Genomic DNA, 23,211 nt, shown 5'->3' on the forward strand with positions numbered 1-23,211 from the left:
CCACCAATCGACGCTATCATACCTTTCGGAAGATCGGACCTAGTCTACATCAAGGGAGTTCTTTCCAAAAATCGATTTGTACAGTCCAATAGAATCAGTTTTCAGAGATGACCCGTACATCCTTTGCTTTCAGTTGTTTTTTGTGTCTTGTTCATTTAGATTTGCCATGTGGTGTCTGGTCATGTGTGTTTTCCATTAGATTGCTTACAATTGTTGGTCTTTACAGGTCCGAATCATCTTGATCTGAATGTCCTATAGATGCTTCGCGCCCATGTATATTCATGACCACCTCGTCAATTCTGATGGCTAAAGAAATTGATTGGTTAAAAAAGGGATCAACAGCATTGGTGTTTGCACTTTGGAAAAGATGTTCATTTATCTACTTTCTCCATTTTACTCTGTAGGAAAAGATGTTCATGTAGAGGCCATGCACTTTGGATTCCTAGCATATATACAGCTCACTCTTAACATAAATATTCAGAGCTGACTTTTAGTTCTTTTACCAGGCTAAAAAATGTGTTTGTTAATTCAAGACACCCACTTTCAGTTTAGAATAGCATTTTTAGCCTTATATAGTTAACTGTTGCCATGTTGGGTTGTGCTGATAAGAACAGACCACCTGTAAACTTTGTTTCTGAGATGCATATTTTAACTTTCAGCACTAACTGATACGACCATTTCAATTGCAGGAATGGAAGGAGCCATGGGCTCATGGTACCTTGTTCGGAGGGATGATTAACTCCTTAGGTATGTATTCCTTTACAAAGTATCTCAGCATTCAGTCTAGAGATTCTGCTTTTAGGATTGACCTTATATTCCTTACTCTGTTTTGTGGCAAATTCTGGTTAATTATGGTTAATTGACGTTATGCCTCATTGGCTTCCTTTCCTAGGACTGTCTCAAGATATATATACTATTTAGACACCTTGCATATCGGTTTAGAAATCTGGCTTATGTATGTCTCATGTAATATATATGTAGTATTTAAACATCTTGCATGGTTTAGAAATCTGGCTTTCTGTTCTGTGCGCATGGGCGCGCAAACCACTACAATAATTTCAGTACCTAATGTGCTATCATCCTACAATAATCACAGTTTGGTTCCTCCCATCATATATTCTACCATATTGCTCCTTGAATCTAGGTTTCATTCACACTTTTTTTTAATTTCTTCATAGAATGATTGTTGGACAGATAAAAAGCAAGAGGAGAAGGAATGGTACCCGGAGCAAGAGCTGCAACGGTCTATTGGTAAATGTATGATTGGTCCTAAGCTTGTATGAAAGTCATAAATGATTGGTCCTAATATGTAAATAGTATATCAATAATAACATAAGTGTTCAGGTCCAACGCCGGATTAGTTTACGCATTCTCTAAAATTGGATTTTATTAGAAACTATTTAAGTCCTAGCATTTCTTCTCTATATGCTTTGAACTGATAGCTACCTTACAGTGTCCATATTTTTTTTCTTGTCACAACCAACCGATGTGTTGCATATAAAGCATGTTGGGTTAAATGTATGCCAACAAAATGAACATTTTATTAACAATATTGGGTAATTGGGTTAAATGTTGCCTGATGTTCAAGAAGGTCTAGAACTGAAAGCACGAACAATGTTTCCTGCCAGTTCTTTTTTGTTGTTAATTACAGTCTGATCATACGGTTATTATCTCATAGGAAGCAAATGGATAGCCAGTCTATAAAATATATTTTTGATTATATGTTGAACTCTGTAGTTTTTGACACTGACTTATGCTTTGAGTATGTCGCGAGGTTGAAGTTTGAGAGCAATTAAACACAAGTAACCTGTCTTTCTATACGTTTGCTAGCATTTTAGTGTTGTCCTATGAACGTGCCCCATAAATTGATTTGCTTTTTATTTTTATATACGTCTGTTTGCCAGGTGTATATTGAGGTTGAAGCTAAACTAAATGTTGTTAATGTTTGGAGCCTGGCAAAGACTTACCTAAGTAATTTAATTGTCATTTCACTGCTTTCGAAAAATCCTAGAATCAGGCATCCAATTACTGATATTAATGGGAGCATATCAAGCCAAAAATAGAGTGGAAATACTGCTTCTAGCTGGGGTATTTTAATCACTCTTGTTTCACGGTCTCGACCATTTTAAGCAGATGCACTATAAATGACATCCTAAAAATAACTTACCTAGACTCTCTATGCAAATTAGAAAATAACACAAAATAAGATGTAACCTCTATATTACCAATATGTTATTGTTGATATACTATTTACAGATTAGAGTCTGAAGGTCAGGAAAATTACAGTCAACAGAAAACAGGTTGCAGCCACAGCTACTCGCTCATTTTCACGAGATATTACAAAAATAGTTTCATTAAGGTTCACCTTTGCAGTCACTCTGATTCAACACACCTACATACAGACATAAAAAAAACTATGCTTCGGTGGTAGTACAGGTAATGAACAGATGGTCATCTTTTTTTATATAGACATAGCAAACAATCATCTTATATGTCATTTACCATTCTCGCTACTAGATTACTTCAATGAACACTTTTTCTCACTTTTGTATGCCAGCGGAAGAATTCGACATGGGTAGGGAGATCCTTAAAGAAGCTTATGAGCAGCAGCGTAGAGGTGATATTCAGCTAGAATCCAAGGCTTCAATACAGTGACATTTCATAACCAAGATCAGGAGAAGCTCAAGAGCAGTAGCTACTTCCCTTAAATATTATAGCTAGCCCTGTGGTCCAATGACATGTGCTAAGCATTGTGCTCCTATGGCACTGGAGATCAGGGCAGCCTCTCAAGCATATGCCAATTTCCTTAGGGGCTACATCTTATCATCTGCTACTATGACTTTTACTGTATGCAGTACGCTATGTCGTGCCATCTCACAGTGTATGCCTCCTTTGTCTTCTGCCCTAAGACTGTTCTATGTAAAATATATGTACTGTTTAGACATCTAACGTGTCAGTGTAGGCCTGCCTCGTGTAAGACTAAGTACGATTTGAACACTCTTTATGTCTCGCGTAAAATATATATGTGTTGTTTTGACATATCACACGTGATCGCAGTTGTTTTAGAATGCATCGTTGGCCTACCTGTTAGCTAAATGGTACATGCAAATGCCTATTGCGTTCACTATCAGTGCTTTTCCATTGCGAATTCTCCATTGCCCAGATACAAGCACGGCCAGTGACTCGCGCGCATGGGCGCGCGCAAATGACTAGTCACTCAACGGTTCCGCTGGGGCAGGACCTCTTCCATCATTTCCAACAGAAATCCGTTCACGGGACGTGCTGTTAGAGCTTGCTTGCTGAGAAGACCAAAATGTTCACCGGCTAATATACACTAGTCTGTTGTAAAAGTCTAGATGAGCATATGCATTACAGCGTCCAAGAGCAAGCAGTGCACAAACATAGCCTCAGTATTTGTTATTCAGAGAACTCTAGCCATTCAGGCATAAGGTATTTGTGACAAGAAAACGTGTCGCTATAACTCGTTACACAACAAGAAGCCGTGTCTACATCTCCATTCATCAAGGCTCAGCAGATAGACAAACAACAGAGTTATCTATCAGAGGACGTCGACTGGATTTCGATATTGTCAATTAGCCTGACCTTTCCGAACCATGCCGCGACACAAATTACACAAGGGCGGTCCATCCTATCCACAGGCACCAAGCTTTCTTGCTCCACAATCTGCATTGACACCAAATAAAGGTCGGTTTTGATTTGAATCAATAAATATGGAATCACTTGATTATAACATGTTGCCAGAGATGGTTCTATACATGCTTTAACAAAATAACCTAATCAAAACAAGTAGTAGCCATCATATCAGGTAATTAAGCACTGGGTTCTCATAACAAAAAAAAGATGGTTTAGTTGTACTAAATTCTACTATCAGAGGCAATAAATTTGCAACATGTCATGCAGATTTCAGCAGTTTCCCTCCCCAGGGGGAGTCCAGCAGCACTATATTGTACTAAAAGAAAACAGTAAGAAGAAAAACCATGATGAGTGAGATAATAAAAAACTCAACCACTAATAGAAGACCTATTTCGATTTTCGAAAATGAACACAAAACGGCAGATCAGGTCGCCTATCTAGCAAAGGAGGATATTATTCAGAGGCGTAGGGCCGTGTGTATTGCGGGGTAAAACAACAAGTGCGTGATCTGTGGCCTTTGTGTTTTGGCCCTATGACCGGTGCTTTTGGGCACCGTAGGTGCCATTGTACATAAAACTCTATTTCCTTCTTAATTGAGCGGCAGAGCTCCTGTCTTTATTTTCAAAAAACTAATAGAAGACCTATGAACAGTAGTATTGTTCAGGAGCAGCACGGAGGCACAGTAGAAAGTGTAGAACATTACCTCAACATAGTCAACCTGACCACCAGCTTCAGTAAGTGTCTGTACTATTTGATCTTTTATTTGTTGGCTATGATTGCTTCCATTGAGGGCAGCGGTTCTAGCATCCACCAGTGATCTACTTATTGATAACGCCTAACAAAGGAATGACCACCGTTAACAGCTAGGTTTATTGTGAGAAGGAACAAAGATGTTTACAAAAGTTACCTCCGAAGGTAATCCAAATGCAGCAAAACTTTATTAACAAACAAATCAAATTGTCAAGTTGTAACAATGAAACTACAAAGCTACCATTATCTTCTGATCTATAGCATGGAAGCAACACCACAGGGAAGGGTAATCTAGTACATGTGAAAATCAGCATAATGAGTAACAGTATGAAAATTATGGTTTCTTCTACAAATTTTACATGCAGTCGACTATCACATTATAGCCTAAAATCATCATATTTGCATTTGCAGATTAACTCCCATTCTTCCCTTATTATCTAGTTCTATCACTGACAATAGCTTTTGGGTCTGCACAAGGACAGCGAAGCAGAACCAAAACGGTAATGGCAATTTACTAGTCGTCTTAACAGAGTATAGTTTTCAACCATGGCTACTGCAGGAAAGTTGCTGCATGAATCCAACCTGATTAAATTAAATACTGAAGAAACTGGACAATAAGTTTTTTTTCCTACAAAATACTTAAACCTCACTTCTCTATTTTTTTGGTGATTGTTGTACCATATAGTAAAAAAAAGGTACATTACAAAAAACAAATTGCAACTTCCAGTAAAAGACAGACCTTCTCCCTATCCTCGTGTGACAGATTTACATTGCGAGAGCTCATGGCAAGACCATCAGCTTCACGCACTATTTCCGAACCAACTATCTGTATAGCAAAATCGAGGTCGCGAACCTGAAAACAGCAAGAGCTTGTATCAGAAACAGAAATCAGATAAACTTGATCTGAGATAAATAGCTAAGACACATTACATGGGGCTAGAGTTGGAGTGAACATGAAAACAGAAAACAAGCAAAGTTGGCTTCTAAAGAGACACCCAGTGCCAATTTTTTGTTTTCTTTTAGGGGGGGCTGGTGAAGCAAAAGTCATTGTCTGAAATGTTACAATTCACCATCAGTCGATGGCCTAAGGCCTATCTGGTTTCAATTTGCCATGGCTGTCTTTCTCTGCAGATCCTAAACGGAAGAAATTATGTCTGTGTCGATGTCAAAGTTGTTACCATCCGGCAGATGATGCGCCACTGCTGATAATCCTTTTTCCCGAATACAGCGACGTCCGGCTCGACGACGTTGAACAGCTTGGCGACCACGGTGGCCACTCCGCGGAAGAAGACGGGCCTGCTGCTCCCGCACAGCCCCTTCTCCAGCCGCTCCACCCGAACCCACGTCTCGTGCGCATGCCCACCGGCGTCCTCCAGGCACGACACCACGCCGCCGGACACGCCAGCGGCGGAGGGGCCGTCAGCGCTTCCGCGGACGTAGAGGTCCGGGGGACAGAAGACTGCGGCGACGACCCCGGTGGCGGCCAGCTTGCGGAGGTCGCCGGCGAAGTCGGAGGGGTACGTTGCGAGGTCCTCGGTGGGGGCGAACTGGCTGGGGTTGACGTAGATGGAGACGACGACGGCGACGGGGCCGGCGGAGGCCGCCACGGCCGCGGAGACGAGCGACAGGTGGCCCTTGTGGAGGAAGCCCATGGTGGGGACTAACGCGACGGCCTTTCCCTCCGCGCGGCGGCGGCGCGACCACGTGCGCATCGCCGCCTTGTCGCGGATCACCTCCGGCTCATGTACCGCCGCCGCCGCCGCCATGGGTCAAAATGGAATCAGACGCACAGACCCGGAACAAGTCAGAAACCGAGAAGATAGAATAGAATGGAGGAAAAGACGAACTTTGTTGACAATAAATGGGAGTGGGATGCGACGGTGGTGACTCATGAGAAAATGGAAGGGGAGGGAAAGCAAGGAATTTTCCTCGAGTCTTTCAAAAACAATACATACGGTCAGTAGCATCCAGGTTAGTAAGACTCTTTCGTGGACATGATAGGGACGCATATATGTGCATCCCTATTGTTTTTTTTAGCAAAACAGGAGGGGAATCCCCTGCTGAACTCTTTTTATAAATTTTATCTGTACAAAAGAGCAAAAGCTAAACAAACTTAAAAAGAATAAAGGCAGTCCTTAAGAGCATCCCTATTGTATTTGACACCCCCATGCATCGACGCTAAAATTGCTGCTACCACATCCCCTTGGATATCTCGGTGTATCTGCATCCACTTGTGGTAGGCCAAGGAGAGAACAATGCTCACTTCATCTGACAAGACAAACCTTGGATAAACAGTTTCCTTTCAAGGTCAGGGAGCTTCATTAATCATTATATTATATCCTAGCAGGATTGCCAGCTATAGATGCTGACAAGCCACACTGCTGCAGCTTCATTAATCAATATGTCCTAGGCAGGATTACCATAGTTTTTTTTTTTCAAACTATAGGTGCTGACAAGCCACACTGCTCGCTGCTCTCTACTAAAAAAGATGTCAACATTATTACAATTCCGCAAGGGGAAACAATAATTGAAGAACTGAATTTCTTGCTGAGCCCTTTGATATCCAAAAGGAAATTCTGTTGGGCCTTGTTTAGATTCCAAGTTTTTTCACTCTCTCTCCATCACATCAAATCTTTGGACAGAGTATTAAATGTAGATAAAAAAATAACTAATTACACAGTTTTATTGTAAATTACGAGACGAATCTTTTGAGCCTAGTTAGACCATAATTGGACAATATTTGTCAAATACAAACGAAAATGCTACAGTACCAAATACTGATTCCCAACCATCATCTAAACAAGGCCTTGGTTACTTTCCACATATCACAAATGAGTACAGTGTACAGAAGGCACACTATGCTTGGTAAATGCTTGCAGCAGTTTCAGCTGACCCATAAGCTTTTTAGAGCCTCGGAGATCTTCAGCCCCCAAAAGTATTTAGCCCCCCAAAGAACCATGTTTACCCTTTTGCGACAAAGTAACATCTATTTTGCACTTTTCCAGCAAGCCCAGGCAACCGAGGTCGCCGGGCGGTGGATCCTCCAATGCATCAGACAAGAGAGTCGGTTCCCAGAATCCCATGCATGATGAACCCTTCATCTGAGGAACAATAATTGTGTCATTCAGCATCTCATATATTTCAGGGCATTGTGGATGCTCTTGATCCCTTGAGTAGAACACATGATTCCTCATGTTAACCTCAATCTGACTAAAACCAGGCGTCCTCTTCGCCTTGCTGCCCCTCATGACCTTCCACACATTTGCTGTTTCATCCCACATTCCATGTGATGCAAATACATTGGCCAGGAGCCTGTAGCCTCCGGAACAAGAGGGGTCAAATCTGACAAGATCTTCACCCACTTCTCTTGCTACCTACACCTCATTATGCATCACACAGGCTCCCAGAAGCGTCGCAAGAATGGCCTCATCGCACATACCCTGCTGCATACCATCGACAAGTTCCTTGGCTTCCCTTACATACCCTGATCGACCTAGAAGGTCCACAAGGCAAGAGTAGTGCTCAACGGTTGGTTCTACTCCATAAACATGGTAAATGGATTTGAACATCTTGCGACCTTTCTCAACCAACCCAGCATGCCTACAAGCAGACAGCACAGCAGTGAAGCTAGTTGAACTGGGTTTATACCCATGTCTCAACATCCGAGAAAAGCCCTGTAAGGCATGGTAACCACAGCCATGGTTCGCAAAAGCTTGCACTATCGACGTCCATGTGATGGCATCCTTCTCTTCCAATCTTTTGAAGGCAAACCAGGCAGACGTCAGATCGCGCTCACTCAGGTCCCGTCGTAATCGAGCACAGCACGAGCAGCCGCGGCGCTGTGCTGCGGCATGGGGTCCTGGCCGGTCGTCGAGCAGACGTCGTCGTGGGCGGCGCTCTGCCGCAGCGGGGTAGAGGGCTCCGCGACGGTGCCGTGGAAGCGGAGAGCAGCGGTGCCGGTGGCGTCGCGCCTCCGCCGCGCGAGGCCGAGGGCGTGGGTATCGTCGTTGCTGGTGTAACGGGTGTCTCCACGGGCGCGTCGCCGCGGAGGCGGACAGGACCTCGTGACGGTGCGCTGGCGGCGGAGCTGCGAGCATTGGACGAGGAGAAGGAGGACGCGCCGGCAGCGGCGGAGCATTGGGACGGAGGAAGATGACGCCGACGGGCGCGGTGGCGCGAAATTCTGCGGCCGGTCCCTCGGGTTATTCAAATATATATCCAGGATCAAATTTGGGACGATTCTGAACCATCCGATTGATTATCGGTAATGCTATGACCGGGCGTCCGACCGGTCGGATGCCCCACACTTCCCCGGCTCCGTCTGCTCCCCCGCACCCTCTCCCCCTCATTCGCTCTTCTCTCCGTGCCGCTCCCCCGCACCCGCTCCCCCTCCGCACTGCTTTCCTGCCCGCTCTCCGCGCCGTCGCTGGGACGGGGGACACCGCGCCCGTGCACCCGCGAGCTCATAGCGCGCCCCCGCCCGCCGGTGCTCCTTCCTCCCTCCATCCATCGCCCACCGCGACCTCTATGCACCCCCACTATCCCTACGACCCCGCTTCCACACCCCACCGGAGATGAGGACGATGGTGGTGGCTCCGACGAGGTAGGTGACGGAGGAATCTGGATCTGAGGCCTGCTCCTCCTCCTCTGGATCTGGATCTGGATCTGAGCCCTCCTCCCTCCTCCTCCTCTGTACCTGGATCTGAGCCATCCTCCTCCTCCTCCGGATCTAAGGGATGCGGCGGTGGCTAGGGTTCCGGCGAGCTCTCGGGGTCAGATCTCGCCGTATTACAATTGTTTTTTTATGTTGCGACAGATGATTTCTAATGTTGCAATGGAATTTTTTGGGTTGTTGCAACAAATGTTTTTGCGATGTTGCAATAGTACTGCTTGAGATGTTATAGTATGTTTCAGTTGCTTCAATCTTATGTTGCAGTAGTTGTTCCATGTTGTTGCAGGTGTTTTTATTTTCGAGCGTTGCAATAATATGTTTCAAATGTTTCAGCTCCTTCAACCTATTGTTGCAGCAGTTTGCTCGGTGTTATTGCAATAATATGTTCATGGTGTTTCAGCTGCTTCACCATAATGTTTCAGCTGTTGTTCGTTGTTGTTGCAATAATATGTTCATGGTATTTCAACTGCTTCATCCTAATGTTACAGCTGTTGTTCCTTGTTGTTGCAATATATATGTTCTTGGTGTTTCAGCTGCTTCAGCCTAATGTTGCAGTAGTTGTTTCCATGATGTTGCACGTGTTTTTATTCCAGCTTTCTATGTTGTTCGGCCGGGGAGGGGCGAGCCGGGACGGACGGGGGCGCGTGGTTCGCCGGGGCCTAGCGGGCGGAGGTGCTGGGGCCGGCGGACGTGGGGTGCTGTGGCCATGGGGGCGCTGGGCATGCAGCATGCTCGTCGCGGGCGTGGGGCGGACGCGACGGGCTACGGGGCGATCTGGGGGCGTACGGACTCGCGCGACACAGAGGCTAGCAGGGCTCTTTGTAGGCATCGTGGGTCGTGGGTTCGTCGGTGTTAGCGGGGCTCTTCGTTCGATGAAGACACAACAGCGGTAGTTCGCGCGGGGCGCGCGATCTCATGGCGACGACGTCGGTCTAGTGGGTCCGCTCCTTGCGCACATCACCGGGGGGCGTGTTGGTAGCGTGCGGTGCAGAACTGAGAAGGAAGAGCGCACGCTGGGGAGTACGTCCACGGAACCATCCGATGGATCCATATCCATCGGACGTCCGGGCGCCAGCGGCCCCCATTGATTATGTGAGGCTCGCAATGGCGTGGGGCATTTGCGAAATAGGCCCTAACACTTTAGATTACCTTCATACACGCCCTCTCCCCAATTGCATTGGATTCGGCAGGGGTAATGCTGGGAGCTAGACGTCCACGCGCGGACGCCCTCGTTGTTGAACCCGTCGTCCAGAAACTGTCATTCCTATTCGTTCTATTCGCTCCTCTTCAGTCACCGCAAATTAAAAAAAAATTCACGCATCCGCTCCCGCGACCGCAATGTATGTTGCAAAGGTATGTTACCAATACTTTATCTGTGTTTTTCGAACGCATGTTGCAAGTGTGTTTGTTTAGATATTGTAAATATTTCACACATACATTGCATGCGTGTTTATCTGGATGTTGCGTATGGTTGCAATAGTTTTCAAGTGTTTTCAGGTGTTTTTTCAAGTGTTTCAGAAGCAAGTTTCAAGTGTTTTATCTGCCTCCAGACGTATATTGCAACTGTTGTATTTAGATGTTTCAAAAGCAAATCGGGTATTACATCTCTCCTCCTCGCCTTTTGCTGCGTCGTCTTGTGTGTCCTCCTCTCAACGCCGGCAGGGCATCCATACGACGCCGCGGCCAGGTCTTTCTGAATCGGAGGCGCCGCCCCCTTCCCCTCTTGTCGCTCGAACGGCGCGGGCCCTGCATGGAGCACGCGAAACGGAGTGCAGCGCGTGGGCATACATCCGGACGTGCGGGCCCCCAATTCGGCGATCACAAAATTGAAGATGAAAATTTCTGATCTGGAACTCTAAACACAGATTGGATTAGACGGTGAAACGGAAATCTGTTCCTTATTCATTACGAAAACCTCCTGATGAACGAGGAGTCCGATAAATAAAAATATAATTGCACCGTGATCACGCAAGCAAAATCTGAGACCGACGATACTCTCGATACATACACACCCAATGCAACTAAGTGATGAAGGTGGATCGGGAGAAAATCAGCAAAGCATGGTATGCAGAGCAACGTGGAGGCGGCGGCGACAGGAGCAGGACGGGCCGGCGGCCGGCGGCGTCTATACGAAGGCGTGCTTCTCCAGCAGCTTGAGGACGTCGTCCTGGTTGTTGAGCTTGGCCACGTCGATGGGCGTCTTCCCGTCCAGGTTCTGCAGCGTCCTGCATGAGCAATCCAATCAACCCGCAGGTGTCATCAGGCTGCTACCTAGCTTTCAGGTGAGCCGGCAGATCGGGGGAGCGGGCGGGCGGCTTACACGGCGGCGCCGCTCTCGAGCAGGAGCGCGACGCAGTCCTTGCGGCCGTATCCGGCGGCGTAGTGCAGCGCGGTGTTCTTGTTCTTGTCGACGGCGTCCACCGCGGCGCCGGCCTCCAGGAGCGCCTGCGCGCACTGGAGCTCGCCGTAGCCGCACGCGAAGTGGAGGCCACGCCGCCCTTCCGAATCCTCCTCGTCCTTATCCGCGCCGTCCTCCAGCGCTTTCTTCAGGCCCTGCGTGCAGCTCCAACGACCACGGCGGTGCGTGTCACGGTGTCAGCACCATGCATGTCGTAACCTTAACGAGCTAAAGGAGCTGCGTTCGTGCGTGGCAGCGGCACAGACCTCGACGTCGCCGACGCTCGCGGTGTGGTGGACGATGGACTCGTCCTCGTACTCGCCTTCCTCCCCGGCGTCGTCCTCCGCCTCGGCGTGCTCCGCGCCGCCGGGCTCGCCGGACGGGCCGCCGCCGACGCCCATCGCGCGGCCGAACTTCTGCAGAGCCTCGGGGTCGTTCCAGTACCTGAACCATCAAACACGCATTCGATCATTCGTTCACCACGGCAGTTCTTCCCGTACTCGATCATCTCTTGTTGAAGGAACAAAGCAAGCTCGCAGCTCACTTCATCATGGCGGCGGGGCCACCGGACTCGATCTCGTCGAGGATGGGCTTGAGCTCGGGGTCATCCTTCATGCGCGCGACGCGGGCCTCCAGCTGCTCCTTGTGCGCCGGATTGGTGAGGCCTCCCAGCATGGTGGACACGGCCGGGTCCTGCATCAGCGCGCTGCCCAGCCGCTCCGCCATGGCCACGAACTGCGGGTTCTGCATCAGCTGCTGCATCGTCGCCACGTACTTCTGCGGGTCCAGCTGCGCCGCCGGCGCCTGCTGCCGCTGCTGCTGCCGCGGGGACACCACCGTCTTCTGTAGCTGCTCCGCCATCTCCGTGAACGCCGGGTCCTTGGCAATCTGCTCTGCCATCTCCTTGATGCTAGGGTCCTGCCGACGACAACTCAACATTTGTTAACCAAGAAAGATGTCGAGGGCCGGCCATCGTTGGAAATTCACAAGGTAGGCGGTAGGCCAATTAATCAACCTCTTTCGGCTGTAATAAGATCAAACTCGGCTAAATGTCACAAAATTTGATTCCTTTTTTGAAGTTAAGTTTGTTATATGTATAGTTGTTGCTACCAAGTTTCATATGGAACATCTCGAGTTTTGCAAAAGCATCTGATGAGCAAAAGGAGGAAGACGACTCAGCAGCGTACATTGAAAAGGTTCATCATGGTGGAGAAGTCGAAGGGGTTGGCCGGCGCCGACGGCCCTGCCCTGCGCGCCGCCCCAGCTGTCTTAGGCTGAGGCTGCTGCTCCGCCGCCGGCACAGGCTCCTCTGTCGTGACAGCAGCAGCAGTCTTCTCCTCTGCACAAACACCACCCCCAAGTCGTCTTGAGCTTTTCGATTACTTCATTTCATGGCCACAAATCCCGCACGCCAAGAACAGATGAACAGAAGAGAAAGCATGGCATGGAGAAGAATCAAATCAAATCAAATCAAATCCCTGACCTTGCGCAGCCATGTCGACGGCGGCGGGGAAGAAGGAGGCGCTGGCGATGAACTGAGCAAGCGAGCGAGGGTGGCGATAAGGTGGGTGCCTCTGGCTGCAGTTGTGGAGAGGAGAGGAGCTAAGGAGGGAAGGCGACCAACCAGAGGCGCCCACGCCGTGATTTGGCTTATATAGCGTTTGAGTGATTGCAATTTGTACACATGGATGATGGATATGCTGCAAGGAGCATCTCCTTTCACAGAGAACCAAAGAAAAAAAAAGGTGGAGGTAAAAGCACCCCCACCACAGCCCACAGGTAGATCTCCTTGCAAGTCATCAGTGTTTTTGCATTTTTTTTCAGGGTGTTTTTTGCAGGTAAAAAAATCGGGTTTTTCAGGATTTCTTGATGCAAATCTTGCTCTTTTAAGTTGTGAATGAAATTAAAAGGTTTTTTTTTCTTCTTTTGTTTGGTCTCAGGGCAAGCATGGAGTATGAACTTTCAAAGGTGAAGTTGACAATTCTGTTACTATAATTTATCTTAAATAAAGACCTCAGTAAAATGGAGACCTTGTACTTTGTTTTCCTATCTACTGCGCATGGCTCATTCATTCAAGAGGGCAAAAAGGAAACAATCTTGTGTGATTTCGGGAGGAGAAGATAATCAAATCGGTGAGGCTGAGACAGTATCTTCCTACTGTTTCTCCCTAGTAAATCAAAACCAAGTTCAATTGAAAGATTGAGAAGCTTCTTGGAATTTTCTTTTCACAAACCTTTAGCATCTGGCCCTGTGGCGTGAGCCAAAGAGATATATAGCTGAGGTGCCAAGCTTGCATGGCATGCAATGGAGGGCCCACCAAAGCATGGGGGAATCCGGGTCAGGGATTTGGGATAGCAAATGTGCGGATGCAATACCTTCCCTCGCCTGCTGTTGCGACTAACGCTGCGGTTCTGCTGTTTTTTAGCTTCTCATCACGGCGCTGTAGTTGTACTCTTCTAGTACTTTCTTTCTTTCTTTCTTTCTAAAGAGCACACGACCACTGATTGTTATTTTGAATTACATCAGAGCGGATCTAGAAACATAAGTTAAAAAGAGCTTATCTCATTATCTTCCATATCTAGCTCCTCCTGCTATAGGTACTAATTTGTATTTGTATGGGGCTAAGAGGAGTTTTCATGCTTCGAGTAGCAGTAGCAAAGGCTCGAGTCTGTCCTACCCTAGTGCTAGATCCACCCCCCCTTAATTAATAAAACAATAATAATTCTCTGCGTAACAAAGCTCTTTTACCTTATTTTTGTAGGCCGATAGAATCTGTGCAGCAAGAGCTCGAAAACATGGGGTCTTTCAAAAAAGAGCTCCAAACATGGAAGAACTTCACCGTTGTCATTTTGGTCTTTCAACCGCAGAACCACTGCAAAAGTGCAGTAGCATATAAAGGCAACACATTGTCGGATACCTTGGGCGCATGGCATACTCCTATATATTGCATGTTTTCTTCCAGGTAACAGGGGCAGAACAATCAGCTCAAGCGTCTTCAGACTGCCTGTGGGCTGTGGCTGGGAGAGAATCAGAGAATGATGTGCAGTCCCAGTCGCTGCAGCTGAAAAGGTGCAGTGCAAATGTTTTCATCAACCAGCTCAGCTGCATCGCTGCCGCACTGAAGCCCGAGGGTAGCTCAAGTTCTTTCTCTCTCGCATGCGCGCGCGGAGGGCTGTACATCATTCGTCTGCTTGTTTTGTTCTTTGTGAAAGCCTTTTTTTTTCCCCTGCAATCATTCATATGTAAACATTTCTGCATTTCTTTTGTATTAAAATGTCATCTATGCATACAAAGTTACAAACTCCTTAAGCACTCATGGAGTAGTTAAAGAGAGCCTGTTTGGAATAAAGGAATGCAAAACAGAGGAAAGGAAAAAAAACGTAGGAATATGATATAGGTGTTATGGGAAAACAGAGGAAAGAAAAAACACAGGAAAATATAGATTGGAGTGTTTAGAACAAAGGAATTGTAACACAGGATTCCCAAAACACGAGACATTGTGAAAAGAGATGAACACTTGTTAATATAAATGAAAGTACATACGAAATCCTCTAGGCTCTGGCACGGAGATGACATTGGTCATCTATCCCCTCACGCTCTCACTTACATGTGGGGCCTACTATCTATGGTTATTGACCAAAGTTCAGAGCAATTCTCATCCACTGTTTGCCTTTCTCATTTTCACCGTGTTCTCTTCCAAACGGCCTGTTCACTTGTTGGTTTCAGCCAGCCCAAACCAGCCAGCCAACAGTGTTTTACTCTCACAATAAATCAGCACCAGCCAGCCCAAATCAGCTCAGAAACCAATCAGCGAACAGGCCGAAAGTCTCGTAGTCTCTCTCTTGGTTGCTGCGCCGCCACCGACGCAAGCCACTTGCTGCCGCCGTCGTCGCCCCTCCGATAGCCACTGCCCCTCGCACAGCCGCGCCCCCCTCCCTCCCACACACCAGCTTGGTGCCAGGTCAGCCATGGACGGATAGCCATGAGCTCAAGCAAGAAGATGAGCAGTTGACCACTTTGGAAAGGTAAGAAGAGGCATAAAACATTTGCTTTCTACCGGCTTCTTACCTGCACGCGTGCGTCCGTCTCATGGCATACGCGAAAACTTTGGATCCGAGTAGAGTTTTTCGTTCCTGCGTTTTTGTGAATGGAAGTGTTCCTTTCCAGAGGAACGGCAACGCTGAATCCTTCGTTCCAAACGGCACATGACATCATCAAAATGGAGGAACTGCATTCCTTTGAAATTCCTTTGGAATTCCTGCAATCCAAACAAGCCCTTAGACCTTCAAATCAAGGTCTCTAGTATTTCAGGGGAACCATTGCCTCCCCTCCCCCAAGCGCTCCCAGGGGCGACTCGGGGAGCGACCTCGTCGGCACCCTAGAGGCTCCACCTACCCGCCTTACCTTCGGCCGCCGTCGTCGCCCTCCGGCGTGCGGCGGCCCACGGCAGCCCAAAAAAAGGTGCCTGTCGCAGCCCCTTTCCTCCCCATCTCCTCCCTCCCACCCCTCCACCACCATGCCTCTTCCTTTGGCTTCTCCGGCGAGCCGGATCCAGACTCAGGGGGGCTGGATCCGTCATCCTCATCGCCGGATCTGCTACCTAGGGGAGGTGTCGCTCTGGGCGGCTACGGCAGGGTTCACGGGGCCTCCTGGAGCGCGTTCCAAAGCTGCCGGGGCCGGGGCCATGATGGCGGCAGCCGGGGGCCAGGCCATGGCTGGCTTCGCCCTGCTCGCGGCGGCGGCGGACATCCCCAGCCATCGGTGGACAGGGCCACCCCATCGTCGGTTGCTCTCCTCCCTAGCCAGCTCGCAGTGGCGCGCCGACCGTGTGCTCGACGAAATGCTTACGAGGGGCGCGCACGCTCTGGGCGTGGCGGCAGAGGGTGCTTGGGCGCCTGCGACCTTGGGGGTGTCGGCGGCTTCGTCGTGCAGGCCCGTGTGCTGTGGCTGGCTTCCCCCTCTCGCCGTCGTGGCCGGGGTGGCTGCGGGCTGCTACGGCGCGCAATCCTCTCCCTGTCAGCACGCGGCCGCATGATCTAGCTGCCAGTGTCTAGGGGCTGCTGGTCGTTTTTGTGGTAGGGCGGAGACTGCTGGCACTTTTGGTGCCCGTTCTGGTGGCTTCGGCCCTCTGCCTTCGAAGTCACCGTTGTGGGTGCCACGGGTGGCCTGTATATGTGGATGTTCAGCCTCTGGGTGAAAACCTTGCCCGGTTCCTTCGGGCTGGCGGCGGTGACGCATTAAGCGCCATCTATCTTACTGAAGGCGTCGTCAAAGAGGCTGTTCGTCGGGGGCAGGCTGGGGTCGAAAGACCGTGCTTCTTCTAGCATTGGTGGCATCTGCGGATGTCATTATCCTTCCTGAAGGCATCGCTGGAGAACTTCTACAGCACGCCTCCCTCTACTCAACGGAGTCACTTCCACTTGGGCTGTGCCTGCGTGTGCTTCAAGCTTCTCTTCGCAATGGTTTGTTCAGCCTGCTAGGTGTTGCCACAGTCGCTTTGTTCTTCGCAGCGGATGCTTTGCCGCTGTCGCTCTTCTTTGACGGATGCTTTGCCGTCGTTGCTACTTGGGCGGACTTTGCTGCCGATGTCGCTTCAGGCTCACCCCTCTTGTAGATGCTGCTGAGTGCGTGTTGGGGCCCCGCACCTGCGGATACTTTGACGCATAGTCTATGGCGGATGCTTTGCCGCTGCGTTTTTCAGGTGGATACTTTGCCGCCGTTTCTCTTTTCGGTGGATGCTTTGCCACCGCGGCTTCATCTCCTATGTTGGCAGCCTTGCGTTGATGTATTTTTTCTTTGCAGGTCCAGTCGTTTAGGCTTGTGGTGAAGGGCCTCTCCTTCCGCCTTTCTTTCTGCTTTGTTGTCATTTAGGTTCCTAACCACTTTCTCCGTGGTTATGTAACCGGCACTATAGGTTCGTCTGTAGCTGCGTTCTGTAAGCCGTTCTTTCGGCCTTCTTCTTCTTAATGAAATACGCGTGAAGTCGTGTTCTAGGGGGAAAATCAAAGTCTCTACTTTTAACTTAGGGTTTCCGTACTTCTTGTTTATGCTCAACTCCAGCGAAAGACCGTAAACCAGGACCTCTACTTATTTTTCTCTTCTTTTGCATATATATATACACTCTACGTATTCTATTTGTTTCACACCACGAGTAATCAAAAAATCATGTTTGTGAAGAATACAAGTTATACATTCTTACGACAGCTCAAATTTAAATTGTAAGCGGAATAGTGTTAGGAACGCGTGAGAACTGAACACAAGAGAGGAAGTGAATTGGGTCTATAAAAAAAACTCAATCGAGGGCTCCGTCATGACCCATCATTGCATTTTGTCAAGCATCAGCATCATGATCATAATCATCATGAAAAAATCATAATTGCAAAACTCAAAAGTCAAGGGCTGCCAAAGTCCGGCACCGATGTGTTTTTACGTATAGTCCGACTGGACATGCTGGAACAGTCGGTTGTTAATACATTGCCCAGTCTGCTCCAACCATGCATGGTTTCTTTGGAGTTGAGGCAAACAAATCTAATGACTCTGTCAAAAGAATTTCCACTTGTTCGATATTTGTTGGACAGTGTGAGTGCGGCCATGACTTTGTAAAATAAAAAAATATATATAGCATTTGTTTGGTATTTGTGGACTATATATGTGTAGGCCGCTATGATTTAATAAATAAAAAACATTTGTTTATCCAATTACAGTTGCTTACCGTGTCGAGTAGGATGTGTGTGAATGGTAGTTTCAGAGAATGGAAGTGCATTCCTCTGTTCACCTTGCTTGGCTCAATGAGTTGAGAACTCTGAAATGGGAGCTCCGACTGTATGCTTCAATGGACTGAGAAGGACCCGTGTCTCCGCGTCCGCGGTCGGGTATCCCAGCCCAGCAGGCCCGGGCCGGCCCACGTACTCCTACTCGTACAGTACAGTCACACTTGCCCGGCCCCTCCGATTTGCCTCGTCTTCACCCCAAGTCACTAGCGGACGGGGCTTTGGGCCCATCGCCCACAGAAATTTTTTCCGCGGCGGCGCGGGGCCAACCGCCAGTACCAACCACTGTCCGGCAGGCTGTCGTCATCCACCGGCTGGCACCTGGCAGGCACTGGCAACTGCGCATCGGATCACACCAGCTGCCGCTGCTGTCCAAGTCCAACAAGCAACGATTCCCTTTCCTTCCACTTCCCAAATGTCCGCGTGCCCGGCACCGGCAGTGGCCACCTTCCTCCTCGTCGCCCTTCTCGCGTGCTGCTGCCAGGCCGCACGAGCCATCCGGACGCACGGCGGCGGCGGCGGCGGCGGCGGCGGTTATGTCTCCGCGGTCGGGGACTCCGGCATGCGGCGCGACGGCCTCCGCGTGGCCTGGGAGGCGTGGAACTTCTGCAACGAGGTCGGCCAGGAGGTCCCCGGCATGGGCAGCCCCCGCGGCGCCGACTGCTTCGATCTCGGTCCGTCCATCCATCCCTCTCTCTCTCCCGTCCCTTGCACACATTAGAACGAATGAATCACCAATCCCGCGCTTCTCCCGGGGTGGGTGGTCTGCCATGCCACCAAGATTCGATTCGGTTTTCTGACGACGACGGATTGCATGCGTGAATCTTTCTTCCGCAGAGACGAGCTCCGACGAGCACGGGCAGCCAGTGTACTCGGTGGCGCACCTGGTGACCGACGCCGACAACCGCCTGGGCGCGGGCGACCCGTTCCCGGGTTCCCCGCCGTCCACGGCCCCCATCACCGACGCCGACCTCTACGCGCCGGCGAAGGAGCTCTACCTCGGCGACCGCTGCCAGGTGGCCGACTCCCCGGCGCCGTGGCAGTTCTGGATGGTCATGCTCAAGAACGGCAACCTCGACACCACCGCCGCCATATGCCCCGAGAACGGCCGCCCCGCGCGCCCGTTCCCGCAGACGTCCCGCTTCCCGTGCCCCGGCGGCGCCGGGTGTATGAACCAGCCGCTGCTGTTCCACAACCGCACCGCGCTGGACGACGCCGGCCGCTGGCTCCGCGGCGGCATGTTCGGGACCTACGACCTGGACGCCGGCAACCGCCTTGGCGCCGGCGGCGACGTCTCGTCCTACTCCGTGACGTGGGAGAAAGAGGTGGCGGCGAGCGGAGGCGGTGGGTGGGCGTTCCACCACAAGCTGCGCACGTCCAGCAAGTACCCGTGGCTGATGCTGTACCTGCGCTCCGACGCCACCAGGGGGTTCTCCGGCGGCTACCACTACGACACCAGAGGCATGACCAAGAGAGTAAGCTCCGGCCAGCCAGTTCCTCTGATTCTTTTCTACTGCATGCAATAGCACGTGGAAAACAAAACAGAGCATGTGACTGACCACCTCGCTGCCGGCCGGCGGAGCAGGTGCCGGAGTCCCCGGACTTCAAGGTGCGGTTGACCCTGGAGGTGAAGCAGGGCGGCGGGCGCAACAGCCAGTTCTACCTGATGGACATGGGCAGCTGCTGGAAGAACGATGGGCGCGCCTGCGACGGCGACACGGCGACGGACGTGACGCGGTACAGCGAGATGATCATCAACCCGTCGACGCCGGCGTGGTGCAGGCCGTCGCGGATCGACCAGTGCCCGCCGTGGCACACGTTCCGGAACGGCAGCCGCGTGCACCGCACCGACGGGGCCCGCTTCCCCTATGGCGCCTACCACGTGTACTGCTCCCCTGGGAACGCGGCGCGCGCGGAGAAGCCCACCACCTACTGCGACCCGTACAGCAACCCGCAGGCGCAGGAGATCCTACAGCTGCTGCCGCACCCCGTGTGGGGCGAGTTCGGCTACCCCACGGCGAAAGGGCAGGGCTGGGTCGGCGACCCCAGGGCGTGGGAGCTCGACGTCGGCGCCATGTCGCACGCGCTCTACTTCTACCAGGACCCCGGCACGCCGCCGGCCAGGAGGCGGTGGACGTCGCTCGACGTCGGCACGGAGATTTACATCAGCGACAAGGCCGAGGAGGCGGAGTGGACGCTCAGTGGCTTCGACGTCCTTGTACCTGAACAGCAACGGGCCAGCAACAGCTGCTGGTAGAGACTAGAGAGACTACTGTACGCGGCTGATAAGTCGGCTGATACTGTTTTGTTGGGAGAGAAAAACACTGTATCATGACTAATAAGCCGTGCTGATAAGTTAAGTGAACAAGGTATTTTTTTTATTATATATCTGATAATAATACAAAGACAGGGTGAAAGTGTTAATTGTTCTCACTCTCACAGATGCCATTTGCTTGCAAGCAACACCTCATCTGGTTAAAGAAGCAAATTCTAGTTTTTTTTATATTTTTTTATAAAAAAATAATGAAGAGGAAACAATTCTAGTTGAAACTTGTAAGAAATACTAAACAGACAAATAGACAACGAGACAAGAGACAGACAATGAGACAAGTCTGCTTGCGCCGTCTAAATTCTTCAGGACAGCTGCTACTCTCAGAACATGCTGATCAGAATCAAGAATCAAGGGGAAAATGATTCCATATGGTTGGTATACTGGAATTATTGTAATGTACGGGCACACGTACACGCGGCATCGCAGGGCACGCGATGTGCGCCGCGCTGCTGATCGAGCAGCACGCCTGAGTCAGCCGGTGATCACGTCAAGTGGCTAAGATTAGAAGGAAGAGAGTAATTGGTTGTTTCCTTTTTTTGTTATTTTCCTTTGGCAGTCCTTAAGTTTAGGAAGAGTGGTTGGGCCGGAGGCCATATATTCCTGTAACCGCACATTGAGAGATTAAGCAAGAATCATTCAGTCTAATCTCCTACCTCTTCTCTAAGCCACGAGCCTGGGGGCAAAACCCGGCGAGTGTTGAGCGACGTGGGGGCATAACCTCGTCGTGTTTACCACGGAGCGCGGGTACGAGCTCCGTAGTCGAGGCCCGGCGTCCCTGCCGCATACCGCCCTTGACAACCTGGTATCTCAGTCTCGTCGATCCTCTCCCACCACATCCAACCAATCCTCCACAGCCGCCGCGCAACCAGCCCACCAGCCGCCACCATCTCCTCCTTCCCCGTCCACAGCCACCTCTTCATCGCCAGCCATGGGCGATCAGCCCTCCATTGCCGACGTGATGAAGCTGCTCCAGACACTCACCACCGATATGTCCAAGATGCAAAACGACATGGCGACCATGCAGGAGAAGATCGGCTCTTCCGCCGACTCCAGCGTCCACTCCCACGACCAGCACCCACCGGATCGCCCTCCGCGATTCCAGAAGATGGACTTCCCGCGATTCGACGGCAAGTCCGACCCACTGATCTTCCTGAATCGGTGTGAGTCTTATTTCCGTCAGCAGCGCACCATGCCGGAGGAGAAGGTGTGGATGGCGTCGTACAACCTGGAGGATGTGGCCCAATTGTGGTTCCTCCAACTCCAGGAGGATGAAGGCACGCCGCCGTGGGGTCGCTTCAAGGAGCTCCTCAATCTTCGGTTCGGCCCGGCGCTGCGATCCGCGCCGCTGTTCGAGCTCACGGAGTGCCGACGCACCGGATCGGTGGAGGAATACTCCAACCGTTTCCAGGCTCTTCTTCCGCGGGCTGGTCGACTGGAGGAAAGCCAGCGTGTACAGCTGTACACCGGAGGGTTGCTGCCTCCGCTAAGCCATCGGGTGCGCATCCACGCGCCGGAAACCTTGGCCGCGGCCATGAGTCTGGCCAGGACGTTGGAGCTGATCGAACTGGACCGGCTCAGCCAACTGCCTCCTCGGGCGGCTACGCGGGCGATCCTGCCAGCCCCGCCTCCACGACCAGTGCTGCCAGCGGGCGCCGCGCCCCCTCCGCAAGTGCTCCCGGTGCCGGCCCTCCCAGCGCCGCAGCAGCAGCTGGCCCTTCCGGCGCCCCCACCCCGAGGCGCGGCTGGGCCATCCAAGCGGCTCTCGACGGAGGAACAAGCGGAGCGACGTCGCCTTGGCCTGTGTTACAACTGTAACGAGCCATACTCACGAGGGCACAATCGGGTGTGCCGCCGCATCTTCTACATTGACGGCATCGAGTTGGAGGACGCGGCTCCGGCGGCCGCCGATGCCGACCTCGCTGCACCGCTGTTCTCCCTTCGAGCAGTGGCTGGTATGCCCATTTGTGACTCCATGCAGGTGCGCGTGACAGTGGGCGCGGTGACGCTCACTGCCCTGCTGGACACCGGCTCCACGCACAACTTCATCGCAGAGGCGGCTGCAGCGCGCACAGGGCTCGCCGTCCAGTCCAGCCCGCGCCTCACCGCCACCGTGGCCAATGGCGAACGCATCGCATGCCCGGGCGTCCTCCGTCAGGCCTCGATCGCCATTGCTGGCGAGAACTTCTGCGTCGACCTCTACGTGATGCCGCTCGCCGGCTACGACGTCGTCCTCGGCACCCAGTGGATGGTCACGCTGGGCAAGATGGTGTGGGACTTGACCACGCGCACCGTGGCCTTTACGCGCCATGGCCGCACTATCTGCTGGGAGGACGTGGCCGCACAGCGAGCACCGCGCCTCTCCAACATCACGGCGCCGGCAGCCTTACTGGAGGAGCTGCTGACCGCGTTCGGCGGCCTCTTCGCCGAGCCCACCGGGCTGCCACCGCCACGTGCACGTGACCACAGCATCGTCCTCAAGACGGGCGCGCTGCCGGTGGCCGTCCGGCCGTACAGGTACCCAGCGGCCCACAAGGATGAATTGGAGCGGCAATGCGCCGCGATGATCGAGCAGGGCATCGTGCGGCGCAGCGATTCCGCGTTCTCGTCCCCGGTCCTCCTCGTCAAGAAACCGGAC

General features: G+C 51.2%; 3 protein-coding genes and 1 pseudogene across 3 annotated transcripts; 1 reads left to right on the forward strand and 3 right to left on the reverse strand.

The window, feature by feature from the left end:
- Positions 1-3,320: 3,320 nt before the first annotated feature.
- Positions 3,321-6,713, reverse strand: LOC136517916 (pantoate--beta-alanine ligase-like). Its single transcript, XM_066511570.1, has 4 exons — positions 5,583-6,713; positions 5,144-5,257; positions 4,358-4,489; positions 3,321-3,684 (listed from the first exon to the last, which is right to left on the reverse strand). Exons 1-4 carry the CDS (start codon positions 6,168-6,170, stop codon positions 3,553-3,555), a joined length of 966 nt encoding a protein of 321 aa, XP_066367667.1. The 5' UTR covers positions 6,171-6,713; the 3' UTR covers positions 3,321-3,552.
- A 516-nt stretch (positions 6,714-7,229) lies between these two features.
- On the reverse strand, positions 7,230-8,706 carry LOC136517915 (pentatricopeptide repeat-containing protein At5g56310-like; annotated as a pseudogene).
- Positions 8,707-10,955: 2,249 nt separating this feature from the next.
- LOC136516753 (ankyrin repeat domain-containing protein 2A-like) lies at positions 10,956-13,113 on the reverse strand. The gene is made up of 6 exons (XM_066510236.1): positions 12,958-13,113; positions 12,662-12,813; positions 12,019-12,392; positions 11,741-11,918; positions 11,397-11,629; positions 10,956-11,301 (listed from the first exon to the last, which is right to left on the reverse strand). The coding sequence occupies exons 1-6, from the start codon at positions 12,968-12,970 to the stop codon at positions 11,202-11,204; spliced, it is 1,050 nt and encodes a 349-aa protein (XP_066366333.1). The 5' UTR covers positions 12,971-13,113; the 3' UTR covers positions 10,956-11,201.
- Positions 13,114-18,644: 5,531 nt separating this feature from the next.
- Positions 18,645-20,660, forward strand: LOC136517674 (uncharacterized). Its single transcript, XM_066511307.1, has 3 exons — positions 18,645-18,918; positions 19,082-19,719; positions 19,830-20,660. Exons 1-3 carry the CDS (start codon positions 18,660-18,662, stop codon positions 20,499-20,501), a joined length of 1,569 nt encoding a protein of 522 aa, XP_066367404.1. The 5' UTR covers positions 18,645-18,659; the 3' UTR covers positions 20,502-20,660.
- The last annotated feature ends 2,551 nt before the right edge of the window (positions 20,661-23,211 follow it).

This window comes from Miscanthus floridulus, chromosome 17 (assembly GCF_019320115.1).
Source record: "Miscanthus floridulus cultivar M001 chromosome 17, ASM1932011v1, whole genome shotgun sequence".
NCBI lineage: Eukaryota > Viridiplantae > Streptophyta > Magnoliopsida > Poales > Poaceae > Miscanthus > Miscanthus floridulus.

Coding starts and splice junctions, on each gene's coding strand:
- LOC136517916 (XM_066511570.1), bottom strand. CDS start 6,170: ATGGCGGCGGCGGCGGCGGTACATGAGCCGGAGGTGATCCGCGACAAG. Junction 5,258..5,582: donor GGCGCATCATCTGCCGGATG/GTAACAACTTTG, acceptor TGCTGTTTTCAG/GTTCGCGACCTCGATTTTGC. Junction 4,490..5,143: donor CACACGAGGATAGGGAGAAG/GTCTGTCTTTTA, acceptor TTCCTTTGTTAG/GCGTTATCAATAAGTAGATC.
- LOC136516753 (XM_066510236.1), bottom strand. Junction 11,919..12,018: donor GGCCCCGCCGCCATGATGAA/GTGAGCTGCGAG, acceptor TTGATGGTTCAG/GTACTGGAACGACCCCGAGG. Junction 11,302..11,396: donor CTCGAGAGCGGCGCCGCCGT/GTAAGCCGCCCG, acceptor TTGCTCATGCAG/GACGCTGCAGAACCTGGACG.
- LOC136517674 (XM_066511307.1), top strand. CDS start 18,660: ATGTCCGCGTGCCCGGCACCGGCAGTGGCCACCTTCCTCCTCGTCGCC. Junction 18,919..19,081: donor CGCCGACTGCTTCGATCTCG/GTCCGTCCATCC, acceptor TTTCTTCCGCAG/AGACGAGCTCCGACGAGCAC. Junction 19,720..19,829: donor CCAGAGGCATGACCAAGAGA/GTAAGCTCCGGC, acceptor CCGGCGGAGCAG/GTGCCGGAGTCCCCGGACTT.